At 38.9% G+C, this 25,775-nt stretch overlaps 1 protein-coding gene across 3 annotated transcripts in view; it reads left to right on the top strand.

Annotated features, from left to right (window-relative positions):
• The window catches only part of runx1t1 (RUNX1 partner transcriptional co-repressor 1), a 77,942-nt gene that overhangs the window by 7,931 nt on the left and 44,236 nt on the right, over positions 1–25,775 (top strand). Inside the window, exon 1 of one of the 3 annotated variants that reach the window (XM_051663073.1) lies at positions 18,643–18,971. The exons of the other annotated variants lie outside the window; for them this stretch is intronic. Within the exon in view, the coding sequence (XP_051519033.1) occupies positions 18,962–18,971 (10 nt within the window). The 5' untranslated portion in view covers positions 18,643–18,961. Of the gene's footprint in view, positions 1–18,642; positions 18,972–25,775 lie in introns of those variants that run through there. 3 annotated transcript variants of the gene reach the window in all.

The raw sequence follows: 25,775 nt of genomic DNA, 5'->3' as shown, positions 1-25,775 counted from the left end.
AAATGTTGTATGGCATCATTATGTATCATTTTACATAAATGATGATAATTCATAGGCCACCGTCATTGTTATCATGTCTGCTCTGTTAGACACAGTTGACCCACAGCAGCTGTTGGTGGATATTAACCTTTTTATCAAAGAAATCACGCAAATTCCGATTGCAAACGGCTGTTTTTAATTTCCAAAGTGCTGTAGCTGTGACAGGTATGAGGTCAAATATGATCTAACGATGATCAAGACCACCATAAAAGATGTAACGGGAGCAATGGGACCCATCACCACCACCGCAGAACATGGACTACTGTTTGTGAAAGGATAAGTGAATAAAAATAATGTCATACAGCGAAAATTATGTCTTTGCATTTATTTTGAATGCAGTAAATAATATTGTTCTATCGAAAATGGCAATTATTAAATTTTGATATGGAATAGGATCATATTGAAGTAAAATATTATAATTTATTGTAGTTTTTAATTTAAGCAGTTAAGATACATATTGTATGTCTGATCGTAGCTTTAATTTCTAAGAACACAAATTCTTAGGCTTTAGAAGTGTGTTAAATGTGTGAGGATCTGTATTCATCAACCTGTTACATGTCTGACATAATCACACAGGCTCATTGAACCAAGTTTAAACCGATAATTCAGAAAAGAACCCACATAATTTCTTCACTGTAAACCATAGATATTCCTTTATAATAATTTTTATTAACATTGACAAACATTATTACATTCTATAAAGCTTAAAAGATTATTAAAACTGCAGCGCTGCCTATTTCCACCATTGAAATCTGCAGCTCGAAAGAACCCAGAAGCACAGTTTCCTGCTTTGTGATATCAGAGTAATTTCATCTATAAATATTTTCAGGTCCTACTGTGGTGAAGTCTGGCATACTGGGGTAACAGATGCAATACTATGGCAAAGGTGCTAGCATGTTAGCGTTAGCATTAGCCCATGTAAACATTACAAATTACACATAATCTTATGCAAAATCTTACTTTCTAATCATCATCGAGTTGTTATAACAGCTTCTTTTACTGATTTCATGTGGATTCCATTCATAGAATGAAGCAGAAAGCATAATATTTCTAGAATATGCAGCCTGAGTCCAGTGTCAGATCCAGAACTGTTCAATAAACCTATACAAATATAAGCGATTGCTTGGAAAATATTGACAAACCATACATTTTCGTAGTCATCTATATATTCATGACATCTTTCGTCAGACTAAACATTATTTTTTTTCGCTTTACACAGAGTTTATACATATAGATCCGAATGAGGAAGTCCGTTCATGTGGTCTCTGATGTGATATACTTTTTTTCTTCATGTCCATATTTGGATCATTTCTGTGCTGCAGCGGCTTCTGGCTTTGTGGTTGAATGGATAACGTACTATATTTAACAGACGACCATGGATTTCAAGATTATACGAGACATGGGTCATATCATATGCAGTAAATGTAAACATATATAAACAAAGTGACGGAGCGCCCACCGTCGGTACAGTGAGCATCAACAGTTTAACAAGATTTCCTGTTTAAAATGAATTTAAGTTTATTTGAAATTTTCATACATTTAACTTTTTAACTTTTGATTTGCTTTTGTTTGGTTCTTTGTGACTTTGTTGAATCTCAAACCATTATGTTATTATGCACAAGTATGCTAAGTAAACTAAGTAAGTCTAAGCAAATATTCAACTGTTTCGTTTTGCTTTAAGTGTATTGTGTAAGTTTGCCAAGCTTAAATTCAAATGTCTTGCTTTGGTCTACACTCTGGAAGTGTACTGTTAACTCTTAAAACTATAATTACTAAAACTAAAACTGAAACTAAAATATATAAAAATGAAATAGAAATGTGCTTACAAAATAAAACTAAACTAAAACTAACAAAATCATTAATGAAACTAACTAAAACTAAACTGAAATTTATAGCAAATTTGAAATGCAAAACTAAAATAGCCTTGATCGGTAGGATTGCACTCATCTCACACACTATCTGAATAAATGTAAAATAAGGTAGTGCACAGTTGTGTAACACAGTGGTTTTCCAAAGCACACAATGCCATATGGCATGCATTCATTATAGAGTCTATAGATTCTTACACCTCTAGAGTAAATAACACCTGGTATTCAATAGCTTCTTCATAAACTGAGTATATAGACTTTTTCAAAAAGCATTTGTGTGTGTGTTTTATCGTTGTCTCTAGATTAGTTTAAATTCTATTGAGGCTATAGTTTGGGCTTCCTGTTGTTGGCAGTTAGTGTCACAGACACAGTGGTGGGACAATAGCTCTGTGGTGTAGCACACTAGAAGATTTTGTTGTAGTTGAACGATCAGCAGGTGCCTTAGAGATAAACGCTCAGTGTCAATTATGTCTAGAAGAGGTGATTCATAAGATGGGGCTAAAGTGTTTGAGAGGAGGAAGGCAGAATGTGGGGGAGCAGGTAAAGTGTAGCGCGGACCGGGGTAGATAAACCTCTCGTTTTCAATGTAGTTAGCATAAAGGAGTCATTTTGTTAAACGTCCGCTGCATCTAAGCTTTTGTTACTGATGAATGGAGGGAGCACCACTGGCGCATTAAAAGCGTTTGTAGCTGCAGAATGAATGAAGAATTGCATTGAATTACTTGACAGTATCTCCACATGTAACACTGTTAAGACTAAAGGAGCCATTTTAATATAAAAGTTAAAATATACAAATATATAAACACCAAACACATCGAAGAACACAATGATAATGCATTGATTACTCAGTTGCTTTTTTGAACATTGCTCGCTTTTTTGTCCTGTGCTAAATTAAGGCAGGTAAGCGAGATATAACCAGTGAACATTTCTTGACAAATGAGGTACCATTGATAAAAATCTGTATATGTATACAGACTTCATAGAAGCCATAAAATAAGAATGAACCTTGCCTCAGATCCTGTTTATGGCTTTATGAATGTGAGCGAATTTTTTTCAAACAGCTGGGAAGGAATTCACCCTGCCAGGAGCCATTCCTGGTCACTCAGGACTTCCGCCATTAGCAGTACGGCTTTAATGCATGCACATGAACTCACAGATGGGCACTGGCCTAAGTTGCTACAGACTTCCAACATGTCTGTGCTTGTCCTTCAAGTCTATGTTTCATATCTCATTTTTAAATTCAGATAAATATTAAGATTTCACAATTAATGTAAAGTGTGGGGCATAAACATATAACTGCAGCATATACAGAAACTTAAAAGTGTGGCATGGGACACTTTAAAAAGAAACATTGGTGATAATATCAGTACCAGATGATCACTTAACCAGTCACAAAAAACTTTATTCTGTTTTGAATGCTACCATTCTGATGCTAGTGAAACTTTGTAATATGGCACTTTTTCGTACCACTGTCTCCTAAAGATGATTCGCTTATGTGTTTCTCTTTTGTAAGTCACTTTGGATAAAAGCGTCTGCCAAATGAATAAATGTAAATGTAAATGTAAATCACATTGTTCAGTATTTGCCTCAAATTTTGCGACAGATAACCGAAATGTCCACGTACCGACAGCTAGGGCTGGGCGATATCACCCAAAATATTATCACAATATTATTTTTTCATATTAATGGGGGAGGAATAACATTCCACATGTTTGTTAGACCTCAAGAATGAATGTAAACATAACTTGTTTGTTTACAAGTAAACCCCAGAGGGTAAACTACCTTTAAAGTAGAGCCCCGACCGATATGAGAGTTTTGAGACCGATACCGATACCGATTTTAGAAAGGAAAAATTCACCGATTACCGATATGGTGGCCGATATATTTAATTTTTGAGCTGGAATGAAAACTGACCTTTTCTATGTGGATTTTCCACCGATTTTGCACCGATATGACTATGCAAAGGTACTCAGAAGGCTGCTATCTTAAAAAAATATTTTTATCAAAGAATATTTTACATTATTATTATACATTGTCAACAAATTCTAGAAATGAACACTGAGAAAATAAAGAATAAATAAAAATAGTAAAAAGTAGCTTAATAAACATCAGTACTGGATGTTTAGTATAAGTCAATTGCTGACCATTTAAATAAAGAATAAATAAAAATACAATAAATAGTTAAATAAACATCAGTACTGTATATTTAGTATCAGTCAAATGCTGACCATTTAAATAAAGAATAAATAAAAATAAAACAAATAGTTAAATAAACATCAGTACTGTTTAGTATCAGTCAAATGCTGACCAATATTACGGTCGGGCACTACTTTAAAGTATACTCAGTTTAGGATTTAATCCTACATAAGGTGTGTGTGACCTCTTTTCGATGAAATTTCACCAATTTCATCATCTTCCGCTACCGTTTGACTCCACAGAAAGACTTTCTTGTGACACTCCATATTCCAGCTCAGTAGGTGGCGGTAATGCATCATACGCTGGATTACAATCCACCAATAAACATCACAAGAAGAAGAAACACTTTCTTTCCTGTGACAGTACTATGGTTCATAAAAATATGTTTTAAACTAAACAGTACATAAAGAAACAGCAATGGTGTTGTTTTCGAGTTGCTGTTGTGTTCAATCGATAGCTGTAATGCATTGTCAGTGCTGTCTTGTTTGGTGCATATTAGCCAGATAGCTAGCTAGCAGCTACCGAGCCTCATTACCAGTTTACATGACTACAGAGCCATGTAGCCGCTAGCATGCTAAAGCTTCCTAACAGGCCAATTCCATGACTGTAATTCAGTTAGCTATTTGTGTGTATAACTTTGCCGAACTGCTTGCATTTTTAGCTTATCCGTTTAGATGTAGAACATTGGCTAAATATAAAAATTACTAAAAAGTTCATCATCAATATCGAAAATGTATTGTTTATAATAAATATCTATACTGTTTTATCACCCAGCCCTACCAACAGCCTTGTCTATGTATACACTATTTCTGTTTTCATTTTTAGTTGTTAATTATTGTGTAAAATGAATTTAATTTAATTTCCGCAATTTTTTGTTTTTATTTCATCAAATTGTCGCTGATTAATCAGTAAAATCAACATGTTGTAATGTCTACAGTATATTTTAGAATTATATTTTTCACTGGCCACCCTGAAATACAGTATATCTGTACTGGCATTGGCCATTTAAAAATCCATATCAGTCGATCATTAAAACTGCCTACAATGAAGAATCTGGTTTTTCAATTTAAAGATGTTTAAAGGCTTGTAGAGTTTAAAGAGCTGTAAAGAGTTAACATAAGTCCAGATGAGGTGATGCTTTTTAGTATTTTTCAGTTTTGCAGATACATTGGCACTTTGAAAAGTACCTTATAAAGGGGGGAGTAAGGATTGGAATGGCACCATGTGACATTTCATGTGATGATGGTTTCTTTCTGATTTATTCCTTTCAAAATACACTTCAGCACCAGTGTTTTAAATAGCTGCACATTGTGGCGAATGGCACAGCTATGGCTATGCCAAGTTCGAGACCACTCTCCGAATGGGAAAGGGTCTCATGGAGCAATAAAATGGCAGTGCGTATAAATCCATCTTGCCTTATAAGGTCAGAAATGTTTTAAGTTGTTTCAGAACAGTTGTGTGTGCCAGTAATTGCTCTCCCATCTGTCTTTATGTGTCTTTATCAACATCTGGTTTTGTAAGCTGTACTTCAGTAACAAGTATCCGTTATGTGTCAAGGGTTCCCAGTCCTGATAGCATGATTAGCTTAGACTTGACTACTGCTCCACATATGCTTGCCATTACTCCATACCTGTCACAAAATGTAATAACTTTTCAGGGGAAAGATGTGACTGTTTTTCTTCTTTTCTTTACTTTTTCCATAACTGTAAAGAATTATTTCGGTCTGGTTTTAATGTTCCCCTGGTGACTGGACAAATTACTGGCTCGCAGGCTTTTCAGGGTGCATGAGTGAAATGGGAATGGCTCATCCCCTAAAGCGCAGCCCTGTCTGCACCTCCCTACAAACTTTACGAACAGAGAAAGCGAGAGAGGGAGATGTTTTCTAGCCATCTCGTTTGGCACATGAAAGGAGATGCGTCTGTAACTCCTCTGAGGCTCGGGGCTTAGGAACGCGCACACACTTTGGCAGCGATGCAAAGATATGATCTTAATCTGCTATTTCCTCTTTGGCAGTATTAAATTGTCCACATAATAATTCACAGCTGTACTGGGATCAAATATAATGGTGCAGCTGCAATTTTATGTTTGTAAATTTTAACTGTTCTCTCTGTCTTTCTGTTTCTCTCTCCACCCCCACCTTCTCCCGGCACCATATGGTTAGATGTTGCTGCAGTCAAATGAAGGGGGTTTGTGCGTCTGATATAGCAAAGTGATGTGTGCATTCGAAGCCACCTCGATGGCTAGATTGTGTTGCAGTGGTGGGTGGTGTAGTGTGCAGTCTCAACAGAGGGATTAGGAGCTTGTCACGGTTTCATTCACCCTGAGACATATTAATTCCAAACATTTCCGTCCCCCGGATACCTAATCGCGGCTAGAATCTGCGATGGCCGGGTCACGGTCACGTGACACGCTCGCCCATGTATTTTGTCCTACAAAGCCAAAACACAGTATCTATGCCAACACTAAAATGGCCAACACTAAAAAATCTCTTTAAAAGCATTTTGATTATCCAGCCAAATATGGATTATTAAATGTTCTCTCTAAGGTTTCTGTTAATCTGAACATAACTGAGCCAAACCCATCTTCACAGGTCAGATCACAGTCTAAAGTTACTTCTCCACCATCGGGCTGAATGGTTCTCATTGCAGAATTGCGCTGTTCCTTAAAGATTCAAGCTTGCTTACATTACGATTTTTTTTTACATCGTGATGCTGCGAAATTAGATATGGACAAAATTGACTAAATAAGAAAGTGACTAATCGTGAGTCGGCAGTGTAGTGTTCCACCAGCACGTTTGAGTACAGTTAGCCAACCTTGCTGAGAAATCTGGGCTGGGAAGGGTTTGCATACTGAACCATGCTTTAGTGGAAAATGCTACTGGAACTGTTACTCACCATGCTCAGAACTGTTCGACCAAATGGTGGAAAAGCACCCTAAGAGATCAGATTCCGGTCAGAACTCAAATGTTTGACAAATGTGTAGTTCCTACGTTTTGGCTTTGTAGGACAGTGTAACTGCAGTATTTTGTCGATAGCATCCACAGAGTTCCTAGGGTGATTTGCCACCATCATCCTTCGCAGCATGAATCTAGGAAGATAGCAGTCATCGCTGTCACGGGGGTCCTTCTGGATGCAGCCTCCCAAAGCACTTACTGTATTGCCAAAGAGATGATTTGTCATGCACAGCCTCGGGCTATTGCTTTTAATGACAGTTTAAACTGAAAAGTCGTCGGCTGATTAGAGAGCGTGCACGCACACAGCATGCTTATTCAGATCTCACTTTTGGCTCCCGTCTGGTGCTCCCTGTCACTCCGTGCCAAGCAGGACTCTCTTAAAAGGCCCCTTGCATCAGCTGAGTGCTTGAGGCGTCTGTTTGTGTGTCTATGTGTGTGTGTGCACAAGATGGATTAATGCTATAAACAGAAAGTTGGATTTATCTGCGATTGGCACCACATTTCTCTCCATGCAGGATTTGGAGCCCGAAGAGGAGGAGAGAGAGGAGAATGCCTTTATCCAAAACAACTGTTTGTGAGTAATTAACATATGAAAGGAAGCTTACAATCTGGCAAATCCCTGCACTTGTTTTCAATTATTTATCCACATTATGGGAGGAGGAGAAAGGGGAGAGGCGGAGGTGGGTGTTGATCGCAGGGGGAGTGAGGGGTGGTATCCACAGCCATAAAAACAAAAGTGATTTTTTTCCCCAACACAACCAGAGGGCCTCTGGGAATTTGCTATCAGTCATGATGAGATGAAAATGGAGTTAAGCCGTAGAGTGGATTATGGATAATATAGAAGGTCGATGAGGAGCGGACAGTGAAACGGAATAAGAACAGACCACAATTCCAATGCTAGTTGTAGTGTGTTTGTCGTCTGTCTGATTGATCTGACAGAATCAGATGGCACCAAGATGAGTTTAAAGGGGTTGTGTACACAAAAAAAATTAAGTTTTGACATTACAAACCCGTATGACTTTCTGTCTCCTATGGAACATAAAAATCACGTGGGTTTAGGACAACATAAGGGTGAATAACTGATGACATGATCTTCATTCTGGGTGAACTATCGCAGCTGGGGCCACAGTTGACCTTAGGGCCCCTGTCCATCCTGAGATCGAAGGAGAGAGATGTTCACAAAGAGAGCAGGACTGGGATGGAATATACTTTTCACAGGCATTTGTCAGGGTGGGGTCTTCCTCTATCTACTGATGCCACAGGCTGAGGCTGAGCATTGGCCACAGCAGAGGAAACCAGAGGGAGGAGAAGAGCAGGGAGCCCCATAAGAGAAGAGAGAGAAGTTTGAGGGTGTTTCTTCGAGAGAGATTGGAGCACAGAGCTTTCGAACAGACATATAGTCTCTGTGCCAGATGCCACAAAATATAGAAGCAGCAAGAAGTGAGGGAGGAAAAGGAGGAATGAAACAGGAGTTGGTCTGAATTGAAGCAGATTGTAAAGGATCATACTATCATGTTTTAATATGTGGATTTGCTGCGTAGATGAGGTTGGGCTTGTTCGCCCATTATCACCAGCTTTCTTTATGATGGATTTTGGAATAATGGCATAACCAGATCATGGATAATGCAGATAATAATGTTATTCAGTAAAAAAATAATGTCAACAGATTCATATCTCCTTTTGTTGTTAGCTATTAGTATGAAGGTGCAAAATAGCGCAAAGGATTTTAGTAGAACTGAACATTCTTATTTATCCCCTTTTCTCCCCAATTTGGAATGCCCAATTCCCATTACTTAGTAGGTCCTCGTGGTGGTGCGGTTACTCACCTCAATCCGGGTGGCAGAGGACACGTCTCAGTTGCCTCCTCTTCTGAGACCGTCAATCCACGCATCTTATCACGTGGCTCGTTGTGCATGACACTGCGGAGACTCCCAGCATGTAGAGGCTCAGTTGCCTCTCCACGCACAACTTACCACGCGCCTCATTGAGAGCAAGAACCACTAATCGCGACCATGAGTAGGTTCAAGGGTGGTAGTCAGCGTCAGTACTCGCTGAGCTACCCAGGCCCCCACAGAACTGAACATTCTTGATAAAAATTTAACATTTTTAGTAGTGCTGCATAGCTAGAGGCTTTTCTTGAGTTCGATTAACTCACGCTGTCCTCATTCTAGCAGATCTTACTCATTCAAAGGTATCTGCGTCTGTGAATGACGTTCATTTCAAACTCTTACTTTGGAATGTCTGGCAGTGTCATTGATCTGCTTTCTACATCTTGATTTCTTGAGTTTCAACACAGTGTGTAAAAGAAAGCAGGTTTGATATTTTTGAATTTTGTAAAATAAGAATTTTTAAGGTATACTGTGAAATCGATATATCACAAATGGTGATTCGATTTAAAATTATTATTTGGTGAAACCACATATCGTTGCAAATGACGTTTTCTGATATATCTCCAGTGGTGATTAGATTTTAAATTATTATCTGTTGAAACCAAATTTAGGCGCAAATTACGTTTTCGGATATATTATTGCCAATGATGATTCGATTTTAAATTGTTATATGATGAAACCACATATCGGCGCAAATTACTTTTTCCGATAAATTGTCAATGGTTATTAGATTAGAGGTTATTAGATATTAGATTAGAAAAAAAATTAAAATAATAATTTAACAGAAATGTTCATTATTTATTGATAAGGTTGTTGGTAGATTTTGGAAATAACAAAAGGGGAAACTACTACTTCTGTTAATTATTATTTTGGCCTGTTAGATATACAGTATGTTGGTCTATGACTAGTCAGTGGGAACAAGAACCTGACATGTTATTGCAAAATTGTGACCTACAGTAAATATACAATATGAGACAAAGCTCTCTCCCTTTTTTTTTTTTCATTTGATTATTTGCATTTCTTTTGTGAGTTGACAAAGGGTGTTATATCACTGGTTTCCCTTGGCTGAGAGGAGAATGTGAAGCATGAATTGAGTAGAGTGTTCTTTTAGCCCCCTCTCTCATTTCGAGCCCTCTCCTTTACAGACTCTGCCTTAATGCCATCTGTGGGTTTGATTTAGTGGCTAAGAGGCTTTCTAAGCAATGGACAAGTAATGTTAATAGTGCACATATGCCGGAGGACTGTTTTAGTTTTACGACTCTGACATGAGATGGTTTTGATCCAGGAGAGGCTGAAAATAATTCATTGATGCTTTGCAGCTCACTATATATTTTATTAAGAGCAACGAGTCTCTCTTTCTCTTCTCACTTGATGTCCTCTGTATCTCTCTATTTTTTCTCTTTCTAGTAGTGATGGTAACTTTATTTAGCATGTAGTAAACACTCAATGAGTGCTGCTCAGTGCGCCTCTGCGGTCTTACAGGGCTGTTCACTTCACAACATATCTGCAGTGCCCGTTGTCATGGCAACTGCAGTGGGCTGCTGGTGGTTCTCGGTGGTCGGAGGTGTGCTGAAGTAGAGCAGTGCTGACCAGAGAGATGCTCGGAGTAAGCCTGGGACACCCATGGTCAAAGGGTCACAGAATCACAGCTCTGACTGTCCTCACCTTCCTCTGCTGGGTGAGTGAATATTTCATGAGGATGCTGGGAGTGTTTTATCCACTTAATCTATGAGTGCAGAATGTGGCTTCATTAACAACAGGACATTTGTGAAATCCATGGCTCCACTCCTCCTTCAGGGACTTTGTATTGTTTAGAAGACAGATGTAAGTGGATTTAGTGGACTTCCTGTAACCTCGAGAGTGTTCTGAAAGACCTATATCAGCCAGATCATACCTGGTTGGCAGTCTGGACTTCAGAGTGCAGAAAAAAATATCTAGGGAATTTTGAGTAAATATTGAGTAAAGTATTTTTTTTTTTTTTTTTTTTACATTTAAATGTAGCTAATTTGTGTGAATCTCATTTGCAATCATTACATTTTATTATATGTCAGGATTCCCATGGTTATGGAAAACCTGGAAATATCAGGGATTTTACAAAATGTTGATTTCCAGTCTTGGAAAAGTCATGAAAATTTATAAAATCTTTAAAAGTCATGGAAAAATCATGGAATTTCTGTAGTGAATATACTGTTTTTTTTCCCGGATTGTGCTCAGCTTTAATACATTTCATTGACTGCAAATTGTTCTTTGTGAGTGCAATCTCTATAAAATGATTTTCAAAATTCCTTATCAAGTAATCACAAGCAAATAGTGGAGAAGTCATGGAAAAGGGGTATATTGGTCAGTGGCCACTCTGCTCTCTTTATATTGGCATTGGTATTGACCATTGAAAAACCCATATCAGTTGACCACAAGTCAATAAATGCTGTGTTTTTAAGTCCACTATCATGCTTGTCTGATCTCAGGTCAGTTAATTTGAGTGTTGGGTGTTCCTCAATGAAGGGCAAGAGTGCAATGGTTAGAGGCGGCTTGTTGATGCCCTAGCTGGAGCTTGCGGAAGCCTGATAGTGGGACTGGCCTCTCGACCAGGACAGTGGAGGTCAGACCATGAGCTCACCCGCCCTCAGGGCTTCCGACTTTAATTACCTGAAGAGCAAAACATCCCGGCCCACTGGAGGGGGGAAGAGTGTGTGAATGTGGGATATCATGGCCGCACAGTCCTGCGGCAGCGACATCCTGCCCAGGGAGGCCGGGCTTGTCCGTCCTGGTTCCTGACAGTGGGCTATCTCTGCCGGGCCCATGGTTCCTTCCATTCTAAAGGCCATTGTGTAGAGAAGGGCTGGGTCAGGAATGACTGGTTCCTGTTGGGCTCAATCTCTCGTTCAGCCAGCTCCGGTCCCACTGACAGATTCCTCCTGTTTTGTTTTGCTCTCTCTCTCTCTCTCTCTTTTTGTATTATTCAGTTATGAGGATATCAAAAGTGACAGCAGAATTGAGGAGAGCTTGCATTGTTTTAATCGTGCTTGCAAGGCAGCACTGAATTAGTATTCCTCTATCATTCTGGATAGAGAATGTTCTAAAACCCTATAAATTTAATATTGTAGACTACATGCAGAAGTATTAAACTCCTTCAATTAATTCAGCCTGAACTGGTTAACATACTGTACAGGCTCTATTAAAACTTTGTTTTGCAGATAATTTTAGAATTATGTGTGCAATCTATTTTTTACTAATTAAGGCACTTAAGGTTAAAGTTTAACATTTTATGAAAATCTATATAAACATTAATAGCTTCCTTTGCACTGCATAGTGACCTTTTGTTAACTTGGTGTGTAGCTGACTAAAAACAGCATTTCATTAAAATAGAACCAAAGCCTTAAACCTAAACTTACCTGAAACATTTTTCCTGCCTTGCAAGCACTGGCATTTCCTTGAGGAAATGCAAATCTGTATTTCTCTTTTTCTCTTTTCTTTTTCTTGTATCTACAATATGTTTGCATTGCATAATCTAACATAAGCTGGGACAGCTGGCGTCCTCCCTTTTGAAAAAGGAGACAAAACCCTTCTAAAGCAGAATTTTTTTCTTCTTCAGTGTTTGCTGGTGGATCTGTCAGTGTGAACATATGGACTTTCTTCTGAAATTTGAACAGCTCCTGATCAGGATTTAGAAATGTGCTAGACAGAGACATAGGTGTGCAAGTGTTCTTGTTCGTTATCTGAATGCCTTACCAGACAGACACAATGAATCTGTCACTCTATTTTTTCTATGTGTGAGGGTGTAATGACTGAAGTATGAATTACTAGCACCACCTAGTGTGCAAACACTAAGGGATGGGCCATTGAAGCATCATACAGAAGAGATTATACAGAATTCAAAATAACATAAAACTTTACAGTATGCAATGTGCCTGATTAAACATGCTGTGTTCTGCAGTGAGGAAGAGCAGCTTGGCTGTCAGACAGCTTCTGGACTGGGATGAGAGCAGAGCTTGGCTCTGGTCCAAAAAAGAGGGCTGATTTGTAACTGACAACATACTTTCATGAATCAGCACAACTGCCTGTGTCACTTATACTGGATACTGCAATACAACTCAAACAAGCCACAAATTGGACCTAAAGTCAGTTCCAAAATCTACCAACAGCAATGTCAATGCCAAAATCAGTTTATCAGATAAATAAATAAATGTTACAAATATATATATATATATATATATATATATATATATATATATATATATATATATATATATAGTGTACATCTTATTTGTTGTCATTAAATTGTAAATAACCTAAATTGGCATTATATTGACTATCGGCCACCCTTCTCTCTAGATTAGCCATGAAAAATAACACAGTGGTCTACCACTACCGATGACAGTTACACCCTTTAAAGAATGTCCTGGGCTGTTTTTGGAGAGGGGGATCATTCTGCACTTATGGGGGCAGGGAGGGTGAGCTTGATTGGCGTGCACTGTGTGGAGCAGTCATGCTTAAAAGGTGGAGTGGGAAAGTCTTGAATAGCTGCGGTACACAGATCTGGCCCGGCCCGCAGCCACAGCTTGCACTGGGACTCAGGGACAGCAGAACTGACAGATGGCTCGAGACTGGACACACACATACACACACACTCTTGCTTTCCTTTTTCTCTTCTTCCTTCATGAAGAACTACAATACTTAGTTCAAAAGCGATTGTGCCAACATGCACCCTTTGGTGAAAAAAAAAAAAAAAAGAGGAAGGAACGTTAACTTATGAATAACTCTTTTTTCACAAACATGTCCATTTATAATCATGCTACAATACATACTCTTACATTGCTATATCCAAGATATGGACTATTTGCCTATGGCTTTAGATTACAAGTGCAACCGTTTATGACATCACAAGTACAAGGAATTGATCAACAGAGGCATTTCTGTTTTTCAGTTTCAGATATGAGCGCTCACAATTGGCAAGTTGCTCATGTGACTCACCTGGCCATATTTGTGTTTATTTTAAAGCTGTTGTATGTAATTTTTTTCGATGTTACACTACTTTTTACGATCCCTTAATATGCAGAGACTACTACCAGTATAAGTAAACCATTCATAGATAGATTGTCAACACTGTGGCTTTGTGGCACTTTCAAACATTGATCTGTTTGTTTGAGTGCCCTCCAGCCACCCCAGCACAGCACTATTGGCTCAACCAATAGCATTTGGGGCAGGACTATCTGTTTGAGCAACCAATGGAAGACGGAGGGTGTATTAGGAAACTGTTTGCAATTTCATTTGGTGATGCTAATTGTGCTGAAATACACACTTTGCCTTCAGATTTAATTTGAATTATTATAGCACTTTTCACAATACATGTTGTTTCTGAGCAGCTTTACATCCAGTAGAATAGTGCCTTATAAAAACACCCAAAGAGCAAGCTAAAGGCAACAGTGGCAGGGAAAAACTCCTGAAGATGTTGAGCAGATGAGGAAGAAACCTTGGGAGGTTCTGGCATGTCAACAACAAGCACAGTCCACATGAGATGAAACAACCACTTATATATCATACAGAATAAATATGATGCTATCTTAGTGTTTTCACTCTGAGCCTTGCATGTTTCCAGTGTTTTGCTCTTGAATGGACTATCTTATTGTGTTTTTGCTGTCTGAGTATGTTGTGGCCATGACAGAAATTGAACCATTTACTCTATCCATTCGTACCCTCTTATTGTGCAGTCATGCACTTTTGGGGTTTCTGTGAGAGACAGCAACATACTGGCTGGTCTAATGACAATCTCCTTCCAAAGTTCCGCTGCATCCTCGTTCTGCCTCTCTCTCTTTCTCTTTTTCTGTCTCATTGCTGCCTATGCAGCTCAGCCACCCTGCGTATGAGCTGATCATCAGAGAGCTCTAATGGCTTCCAGCTGTGTGGAAAATTAAGCTATTTGGGTTGGATCGAGGAGTAGACAATGCACAAGAAAAAACTGACTAATTTGGGCCCTTTTTTCTGTGCCAGCGGACTACAAAAGACACCGGTTCCCCTGGTGCAAGTCTGTCGCCCTTCCCATCGGGAACCTCGCCTTGCTGGGATAAAACCCTCCCGAAAACATACCTGCAGATCATCAGCTTTTCATGGAGCTTTTGAAGCCATCACAAAGTCTGGTGCTTTTGGCTATCTCTTCCAATGCTAAACAAAAGCACTTGGAATCCAATGGAATCCCCTCAACTCTTTTGGATTTGTCCTCTTTCAGCTCTTTTAGTTTGTTAATGCAGCCAACTCTTAAAGCAGGCCTTTATCAGGCCAGGCTGAAAATATATTCTCTTCCCACTCACTCTTAAAGGCTCGTCAGATTGGTTTAAGAGGAGGGAGTGGAAAAGGGAGTCCCAGAAAAGCCTGAATATTTAGTTTGTGACATTGCCTCTCATTGTCCACACAGAGGTCACTGCCAAACCAAGCAACTTCCTATCGGCCAACGCTGCACATGCACGTGTTTGAAAGTATTGATCAGTATTGCAGTGTTTTTTCCTTACAATATGCCTTTCATGATTTTGATAACTACACTGCATTTTACTTCAGTATTCAAAGCTGCTGGAAGAAAGCAAATGAGGAAATTTAGGATTTTTAGACATTTAGTAACGTTTGTAATTTACAAGTGAATGCAACTGCTGCCAGTTAAAACAAATCAACTTTGTTTGAAGCAGCACCAGTAAGAATTCTTTTTTGAAGGTAGACATCCAGAAAAAGTCATTCTTTTTGCCAGTGATTATACATTTAAAGTGCAATTATCCTGAGTATTGTGTTATTTGCCATCTCTGTGAGATGAAATGCGTCTTCGCCAATGCTGTTTACTGTATTTCAAAGTCACACTCGGTCCACCCCCCGGCATGGAGAGACGGGTGGGAGGCCGATGCAGAAAGACAGAGAAGGTACGCCATTAAAGAAAGAGGAAAACACATCGTCTTTCCACCCCTCATCCTCATCCTCCTCCTTTCTCTCTCCGAAGTGTTTCCTCCACATGGAGCTCATCTGCTGTTTAAGGCGGCTGGGAGAAATGCCTCCAAGCTGACAGGGGCTGAAAGCCCAGACATATGTTAATCACATGCAGTGATGGCAGTCTGGGAGGGGAGAGAGAAACAGCAAATCTGAGAAAGAGAGCAGAAAAAGAACAAGTGTGAGATGGGGGGAGGGGGAGGACTGCTACTCTAGAGACTTAAAACACAGCAGTAGGGCTTGGTGATAGGACGATGTAATCGGATATTGACGATGTCTTACAAAGATCCCGATGCTGATTGCGAACAGATGATGACCGACAATATTGGGAAATGGCAAAACCATGGATCTGGGAAGGCAGCATATATATTAAACAGTGGCCAGGGTGTGAAACTCTGCAGGTTCAGTAATGACGATGAGTCTGCATGCAGAAGGGAGGTTGAACAGCTGGCTGTCTGGTGCAGTCAAAACAACCTTGAGCTGAACACGCTCAAAATGGTGGAGATGATTGTGGACTTTAGGAGGAACACCCCAACACTGACCCCCCTCACCATTCTAAACAGCACTGTGGCAGCAGTGGAGTCATTCAGGTTCCTGGGCACTACCATCTCACAGGACCTAAAGTGGGAGACACACATTGACTCCATTGTGAAAAAGGCCCAGCAGAGGTTGTACTTCCTTCGCCAGCTGAGGAAGTTCAACCTGCCACAGGTGCTGCTGATACAGTTCTACTCAGCAGTCATTGAGTCTGTCCTCTGCACTTCAATAACTGTCTGGTTTGGTTCAGCTACGAAATCAGACATCAGAAGACTACAAAGGACAGTTCGGACTGCTGAGAGGATTATTGGTTGTCCCCTGCCCCCCCCTTCAAGAACTATACACTTCCAGAGTGAGGAAAAATGCTGGAAAAATCACTCTGGACCCCACTCACCCTGCCCACTACCTTTTTGAACTGTTACCTTCTGGCCGACGCTTCAGAGCTCTGAGCACCAGAACCGTCAGGCACAGGAACAGTTTTTTCCCTCAGGCTATCCATCTCATGAACAGTTAAATTGCCCCATTGAGCAATAACTATGTGCAATACACAGTTTAGTCTTTTTTATATATATATATATTTATCCAACACATCCAACCTCTTCTGCCATTTCATTCCTCTAGGAAAAAAATAAAAAAATAAATAAAAAACATTTGCACTGTACATAACAGATTTGTATTTGCACTGTACATAACAGATAACAGATTTGTATTAGAATGCACTACGTATGTGTATGTGTGTATGTATGTATGTGTGTGTCTGTGTGTGTGTGTATGTACGTATGTGTATAACTATTTTTTATTTTTTATTATTATCTATGTCTTGCTGCTGTTTTTGTATTGTTTTTGTATTGTTTTACACTGGAAGCTCCTGTCACCAAGACAAATTCATTGTATGTGTAAGCATACTTGGCAATAAAGCTGATTCTGATTCTGATATATCTTTGTATTAAATAAACAAAGACGAAAGTGATTAAATCATAAAGTAATGCAAGACACGTTCACCTTGAACCTAAAATTGAGTTTTATTTTATTTTCTTTTTTGGCAGCATTAACTGTATTACCAAAACGCAATACAAACACAAATTCGATAAGAACACACATTATTTTCAGCATTATTCTGGGAACACAAGGGAATTTATTAGGCTTATTTATTTTGATTATTATTGTCTTTACATTTATAATTGTGTTTAGTTCTTAATCTGTAGACTATTAGTAATTTTCATCTGTGTTGATGGATGCTTGCTTGCGTGATGGCAAATGGAGCCGTTGGAGATGGTAAATGTTTTGATTTGTGGAGGTGGTTAAATAAGATATTTTGATCACTTTGTTATTTTATTGCTTTTTTCATTTAGTTTAAAGTGCAATATGAATTTAGAAATATATTTTGTTTATGTTTTTCATGTTTTAATAAACGAATAAAATTTTTAAAGCAAAATCAATAAAGCAAAAAAATTCACCGACCCTCGGCAGGGGGGTTGAGGATGTAATCGGATATCGCGATATTTTTTGAGGCAATTATCACACAAACATTTTTTGCATATCGCCCAGCCCTACACAGCAGCACAGATGCATGCCTTTGTTTGGACTCTCCAAATAGATTTTTCCTGTTTTTAATGAGGTTGTTCCCGCCGCTTCTTGCAAAAAGACGGTTGGAGGGAGGGTGATGGATGCAGGCAGCGCTGCCGGATGCCGTTATTTTAGACAGATCTAAAGCATTCGAGCATCAACATGGTGAATTTTTAGATAGCTAAATCAGGAGGTGGTTAAGTGAAGCTGATAATCTCAAACATGAGCAAACACACCATTAACCTCAGATTTATATTTTCTCATTTGATCTAAATGTAGTAGTAAAGTTTGATCTGAATCTGGTTAAGCAGAAGCAGATGTTTGTGAACTCAGATTGGCCAGTTGACCAGAAGTGAGTTGTTTTTGCAAGAGTGTTCTTAATTCGGAGCATATTAAACGACAGGCTCAGTTATAGTGTATTGACATGCACCATACAGTCCTCTAACTATCCATCTATCTGTCTGTCTGTCGGTCTGTTGGTCGCTCTGTCTGTCTGTCACCCCTTTCTCCCAACCCTCTCTCTCTCTCTCTCTCTCTCTCTCTCTCTCATGCGTGCTGTGTTTTGTGTGGCTGCCGCGCATCAGCTGGGAGGGGTCAGCGGAGGAGGCGGGGAGCATGTGTGCGCGTTTGCTTGAGCTCTAGCTGTCATTGTCTCATTCCACGGGCTCCGGGAGTAAGTGTGTGCAGGATAGCGCGAGGCCCCAGCGGCCACACGTGCCCTCGTTAGTGCTGGGCATCCCTGGAAGCAGAGCAGAGCGAGAGGCAGGTCTCCATCTGGCCTCTCTCAGGCTCTCAAGGCAGGCGGACAGGCGGCTTGACTCTCCCACTCTCTGCCCTTGTGTACCCCCACATAGCAGAGAAAGACGGAAAAAGACAAAGGTTACAAGGAAAAAGGCAGAAATAGAGAGAAAAACCTGCATTCTTTGATATCCAGTTTGGTCACATCATCTATGATGCCAGGTGAGATTGGACAGCTTTGATTTTGTGTGACTGAGGGAAATTGTGCATGTGCATTTTTGATGCAAGTATGTGGAAATATAGAATAACACTATGTAACATTGTATGCTGAACAGAATTAACATTGTAAGAACTCTTAATGCTGTTGTTGGCTATGTTGGCTGCTGTTGCGAAAAAAAAAAACAAATCTGCACAAAACATATTCAAATGATGTGTTGTTTTTTATATTTCCTTGTTTGCATTTGTGATTTGATTATGAGTTATGTGAGATCCAAAGCTGAAGTTTTGTATATGGGTAGTTAACATGTCCATGAACTCTCTTTTTACATGTAATCAATATCAAGATATTAAGTTAAATGTATATGAATGTACAGTATATTAAGGGAACATGTGAAGTTTAGGACCTGTCACTGGCCATCATTTGTCTAAAGGTTTTTATTTATTATTTTACCATTTGAATTACCTTTTGCCTTAAATAGTTCAATATGAGATCATAAAAAAGCAAAATGCTGTTTAAAATAATTTTTACTGTAAATTGAGCATATCACACATTTTAACTGTCCCAAAAAATGTTCATGTGAATTATCCTTACATAGCTGATGCCTCTTTCTGATTGACTAGAGGCATTGTATCTCTACCTGTCTACCTGTGAAGTGGTTTCTAAGGAACAAGAGAATGAAACCTGGAAACACACTGAGACGGAATAACAGAGAAACATCAGCGATCTGTTTTTGGAATAGTTAAACACAGTAGAGAAACACATGAGTGAAGAGAAAAGAACAGACTGATAGAAAAAGAGAATAAGAGAAGAGAGTTGCAGAGGCAGCTGGCATGCTGTGTGTGTGTGCAGGCTGCAGTGCTGCTCTTCACAGATGGTGTTGTGAGACAAGTTCTGTTGGCACTGCTGCTCTCCTGTGTGCCATGGCCACTACCTCTCCGCCAGCCAACCCGTCTGGTGCCCAGCTCTCCGGCACTCCCTCTCCATCCATCCACTTCTTATTTCTCTTTCTGTTTGCCTCTTAACTTACAAGTGTAACATTGTTGGCTGTGTATGGCACAGTGCTACTGTTGTGACTTTTCAAACTGTTACTTTTAAGTTCTCCAGTTCTGCATTTGTGCTCCCTATGTGTTAAAGGGATAGGGGATAGTTCACCCCAAAATAAAAATGATGTCATCATTTACTTACCCTCATGTTGTTCCAAACCCTTTTGACTTCCTTTCTTCCATGGAACATAAAAGAAGATGATGGGCAGAACGTTAGCCTTAGTCACCATTCACTTTCATTGTTTGGAAAAAGATGTAATTAAAGTGAATGGTGACTGAGGCTATCAGTCCCTAGCATACTGCCTGTCCTAACATGAGGGTGAGTAAATGATGAGTTTAATTTTTTTTTTTTTCCATGCATGTTTTTGACTGAAAATTGCAGTGGTGGTCTGGATGTTAACTTTTTTTCAAATGGGTGCTTAAAACGTGTTTGTTAGTATGTGGGTTTGTGTAAAGTTTGTGTTAATTCATTATGTGAGTATGTGTAGAATCATTCTGGGAAGCTGTGGAGGAAGCAGCTGTAGGCAGACGCGTGTGCCAGGTCAGGGACACTTGAGCAGAACTGACACTGGGTTATTTCGGACACCCATCTGCACTGGAGCTACCGTTCCTCCAGGCCGCCGCCACGGACAATCTGTTCACTCGCTGGCAGCGTGCCAAACACTGTGCCGTCCATCTGTGGCAGGGACTGGAGCTCTCGACGCCGAGCAGAGCTTGGCTCCTTCCTCTCCGCCTGTAGTTTTGTCGCTTTTTTGTTAGGGAGAGTATTATCGTTCGATGCATTTCTAACGCACTTTCTCCGTTCACAATATTTCACTTGCAGGTTATGCTACTTCAGCTTGATAAAAAAGGTCATTCGCTTGGGTAGTATGGAAGCAAAGCTGTCCGCCTGTAGTTTTGTTGCATGTTTGTAAGGGAGAGTAGCTATATTCGTACAATATGTTTTTAATGCACATCTCAGTTTGAAAAATGTTGTTTGCAGATTATGATACTTTAATAATAAAAATGTTGTTTTCTTGGGTAGTATGTATATAAGTCTCTCAGCCTGTGGTTTTGAAGCCGTCTTGTTATGGAGAATGTTTTCAAACAATATGTTTCTAAAACACATTATACGACATCTCATTTTGCTGCATTTCACTTGCAGGTTATTCTACTCTAACAAGAATAAAGGTCGTTCTCTTGGGTAGTATGGAAACCTTTTGACCTATGTTTAAGCATTAAAGACAGCCTCTCCAGAGTGTATTTAGGCATTAAGGAACCACTCAGTGATGGTAGCCAGTCGGTTGAGGGTGCAGTCATTGCCTGGAGCTACGCCTCAGTTCCCTGTACTGAAAGCCATTAGCAAACTGCGGCCAGTGCCACAATCATGCACACTCACTCACACACATACAAACACACACAGAAAAGCGCTCAGGGTGGAAGTGCCCTGACGTTAGGTCATGCACCACCATCTCCTGCGTCTCCTGCCTGCCAGATGTGACTCGAACCATTTTTAAAGTCTCATGGAGGAAATCAGAGAGAGAGAGAAAGAGTTTTTTGTATGTGCACAGTAATTGGGAAGGGGGGCTTAGTTGTTTTCTGAATCTGGTTCTACTTAGTAAATCTCCATCCAGGACTGCGTTTCATAAATTGTCAACATATTTTTCTGAGCAGACTTAACTCACTCTAATTTTGAACACATGGCTTCTGTCATGTGATATTTTCAAAACACTTGCAGACAGAGGTCCCAGCAGAAATAAACCGTCATCTTGCCGCCAGGTCTTTCTTTTTTCTTGAACCTCCCTCCCCCCTTCCCTACGTCTGTCACCTATTCTTTTATCACGTAGCTGTGTTTTCAGTTACCGAGAGAAATATATTATTATCTTGCATTTTTGAGTGTGTAAAATAGCGTTTTGTTAATGTAAAACATGAGCCTCTTTATTATCTGCTGAAAATTGATTTGGCATCCATCGCCGTGGGCTCGACTCATCCTTGCATCAGAGACTTCGCCAAGCGATTGTTGCCAAGCGTGGAGAGAAGTCCGTTCACAGCTGCCACAGCCAGTGAGAATAAGTGGCTGAAATGAATAAAGTGAATAAGTGGATAAAGACCTGCAATTTGCAGGTTTGAGTAGTGCTGAGGGCAATGAGCAGAGTGCAGAGGTAATTGCAGTCTGCTTGAGCTGAAGGAGAGGACAGGAGCTGTATATGGATATGGTTGAAGTATCTAACATTTGTTCATTCTGTTCACCTGGGTTTATTGTTCCTTCTTGTGGCATCATAATTCAAATGATTCTCAGTGAGTATGTCATGACGTTCTGGAATCTTTCAAGGCATTTAAATTTTGACAAACTACTTATGTGCTTAGCAGATGAGGTTATCAACAAATTGACAAATCGACATATCAGTAATTGTTAATGGCAGTGGTGCACCAATCTGGAAATATGAGGCTGACACGATCACGATATTTTAACACTGTGATCGGCCTGTTGCGATCCAGTCACTGATGCTCATTTTTAAAGTCCCACACTGTAACAAGTGATATGCTGCAGTTATATGTTTATGCCCCACACTGTAAAATTAAATTTACATTAATTGTGAAATGCTAACATTTACTTGAATTGAAAACAGTTATGAATTATTATGTTTTCGCTATTAAATATAATTGACATATGCCAATCAGTAAACACCATGAGAGCATCACACACAGCAGAGATATGTTCAAAAATAAGAGAAATATATGTACCATCAATATACATACCATCTTTGAGATTTTACTGTACCATAGAGCTGGGTATTGATACAGATTTCCCGATTCAATTAGATTCTGATTCACAAGCTCTCGATTCGATTCCGATTTGATTTGATTCATTATCGTTTCATATGGGTTTATTTAAGTTATAATGTCCCTTTTGCATACATATAAAAGAAATCCTCTCCCAGCTAATGCTGTTAATTATACAGGGGACCTTTTATCTAGGTACATTAGGAATATATTAATTTTACTATTTATATTTTATTACTTTTTCATCATTTTTGTCACATTTTGGCTTTTTAAAAATGAACAAATTAATGTATTCAATCAATAGTATTATTATAAAATAAAATATTATTTTTGTTATTCATTGTTAAATTGCATAATTTGTACTATTTACAAGTATTTACATTGATTTGTTGAACACGTGCTAAATCCAGTGCTGTCTCTTTAACCAAAAACGGCATTTCTGTCAACAGCGCCTTTAAATGAGCGCATGTTAACTAGAGAGGACTCGAATGGCTTTACCTCATCTGTGCGATACGATTAGAATTAAATGTTTTTTTTTTTATTTATTTTATTTTTTTTTAATCAACAACTAAATGTACAGAACACAAAGGGTATTAAAAGAGACTGTATTCAATGACAAATGGGTTGTGTGGATCTCGTCCTTGAACACACATTACACGGAACAACTTTTACTCTCAACACGCTGTGAAAGGATCTCGCTGCTGAACTTCACGACTAAACTACACAATTACTGGTGAGTGAAATGTAAACATTAACCAGCCAGTTCCCAAATATATTCACTTTAGTTGCATAGCACAAAATTTGGTTGCAAATGCGAGTGTTTTCCTCTCATTTTAGTAGAGGGTTGCGCACTGAGTGAAAGATTGATCTTGGGATTTAAGAATCAATATCGAGATTGATCAAATAAAGATCACGATTAATCGGAAAAACAATATTTTTACCCACCCCTACTGTAACACAAATCACTAATTATTAAACAACTGCATAAAGATTTGGTGCTGTTATTGAAAGTTAAACTGTTATTACTGTTATTAGTGGTATTGCGACAAACATACAGTATATGTCTGATTTAAATCAGGGTTCTCACAAAATAGTACTGGCTTGATAGACTGATCTTGTCTCTGAATCTTGGCACAATCGGCCGATCACAGTTTTAAGACGAAGATCGGCCGATCGTTCGGTGCATCTCTAGTTATTTGCTCCTTTTCCTGGCCAGGTGACATTCTACTTGTGTGCTGTTGTTTTCACCAAACAAACTTTAGTCAATGACATAGTGTTGCTTGTAAATCTTGTGCAAATCTCATGAGGATGTGTGACTTTAACCTACACGCTGCTAATGAGGAACATAGCGGTAAAAAAAAACAGCCGTGTTGATGAATAGCCAGATAAAGCCATGTGTCTAGGTGCTGAGCCATATTGCATCTTTCTCTATTTCTCTCTCTCTTTCTCTTTTCAGCTGGCATCTGCTCATGCCAGGAAGCTGAGTGAGTCATTGACTTGAGAGTTGGACGAGCGTCATATTTGCGCTGGAGAACACTAATCTCAGTATGAAAGGCCTTTTATTGAAAAATGCTGTAATTCTGCCTCTCTAGATTAGAAGTTAGTAAATAATTATTTACTGTTTGTTCAAAATATGCTGGAAATTGCAGTTATGCTTGTAGTGTAATTGCAAAACCTTCATTGTTCCCATTTCAGTTATGATCGTCTATTTGTAGATGAGGCAGGAGTGGAGATTAAAAGTGCCTTTCTTTTAATTTTCATTTATGTGAGATCCCCTGTAAGGTCTTACACCCTCACAGCCTTTATTTTTCTTTTCTTTTCCTTTTTTTAATCCTGGCAATAAGATACAGCACAAATCTGTGCAATTTCAATGGCTGCGTAACGGCAACAGTGAATCACTTTTATTGTTCTTCTACACTTGTTTTCTTCCTCTGTGCTTCATGCTGATGGGGCCTTATTTCAACAGATGGTTAAAACAGACGTTAAGATAAATCCACTTTGAAGGAGAAGTGGAAAAAAAGAGTAACTTCACTATTAAACACTGCATCTGTTTTATTGGTCAGACTTCTTTCTTGATGCAAGACCATATTTTGAAATTGATCAGCAGATGGCTCCCGGTCCATCGTATTTACTGCTAAAATGCTTTGTGTTCCTACATTGGAAATGCATTATACCACATTATGGGCAAATTGTAAAACTAACAGTATACACTTAAGCCAACACAACTGTCATCAAAATGGGTAGCTATAGTCTGAAATTACTTTCTTTTAAAGATTACTGCTGTTGGTAGTCAGTTGGTGTCTTAATACATGTGGTCTAAGTAGTAGTCTTGATCTGGGTCTGGGTCTCTAAGTTAGGTCTTGGTCTGGATCTGCACCTTGAGTGGTCTAGTCTTGGTCTGGATCTGGATTTTGGGTGGTCTAGTATTGGTCTGTGTCTTGATGGCCTTAAGCTAATGGGCCATTATTTCAGATGTTAATTGATTGAAATAAATCAATTTTAAAGCACAATGCAAAAAAAAAAAAAAGTATTTTTGTCTTGTTTTCCAGTAAAAATATCTAAACATCCTTAAAACAAGATCAATATACTTGACAAGCAACATGATATCAAATCTTATTTTCAGAGGAATCTGACAAAATTAGCTATTTGATGTTTATGCTTAAAACTATTTACTAAACTAAACTATTAAAACTATTTGCCACTGTGATAAGAAAAATAAACTTGTTTTCCCTTTGAATAGGGCTGTCACGATTATAAAATTTGGTTGACAATTAACTGTCAAATAAATAATTGCGATTATGACGATTAATTGTCTATTTTAGGGATTTCAAGATAATTGTCATATAAATTGTAATTTTTCTTAATGCATGTGTGCTTCATACACCTCAAGAAGTCTTTTTTACATATTTAAATTCAAGTATATAAATCAAATAATAAAATAGGGATATACAATTTCCTTTTAAGGATTTAAAAACTTATGAATGACATGAATGTCTCTCT

The sequence above is a fragment of the Myxocyprinus asiaticus genome, chromosome 30 (assembly GCF_019703515.2).
Source record: "Myxocyprinus asiaticus isolate MX2 ecotype Aquarium Trade chromosome 30, UBuf_Myxa_2, whole genome shotgun sequence".
Taxonomy (NCBI): domain Eukaryota; kingdom Metazoa; phylum Chordata; class Actinopteri; order Cypriniformes; family Catostomidae; genus Myxocyprinus; species Myxocyprinus asiaticus.
This window is presented reverse-complemented; position numbering and strand designations above follow the sequence as displayed.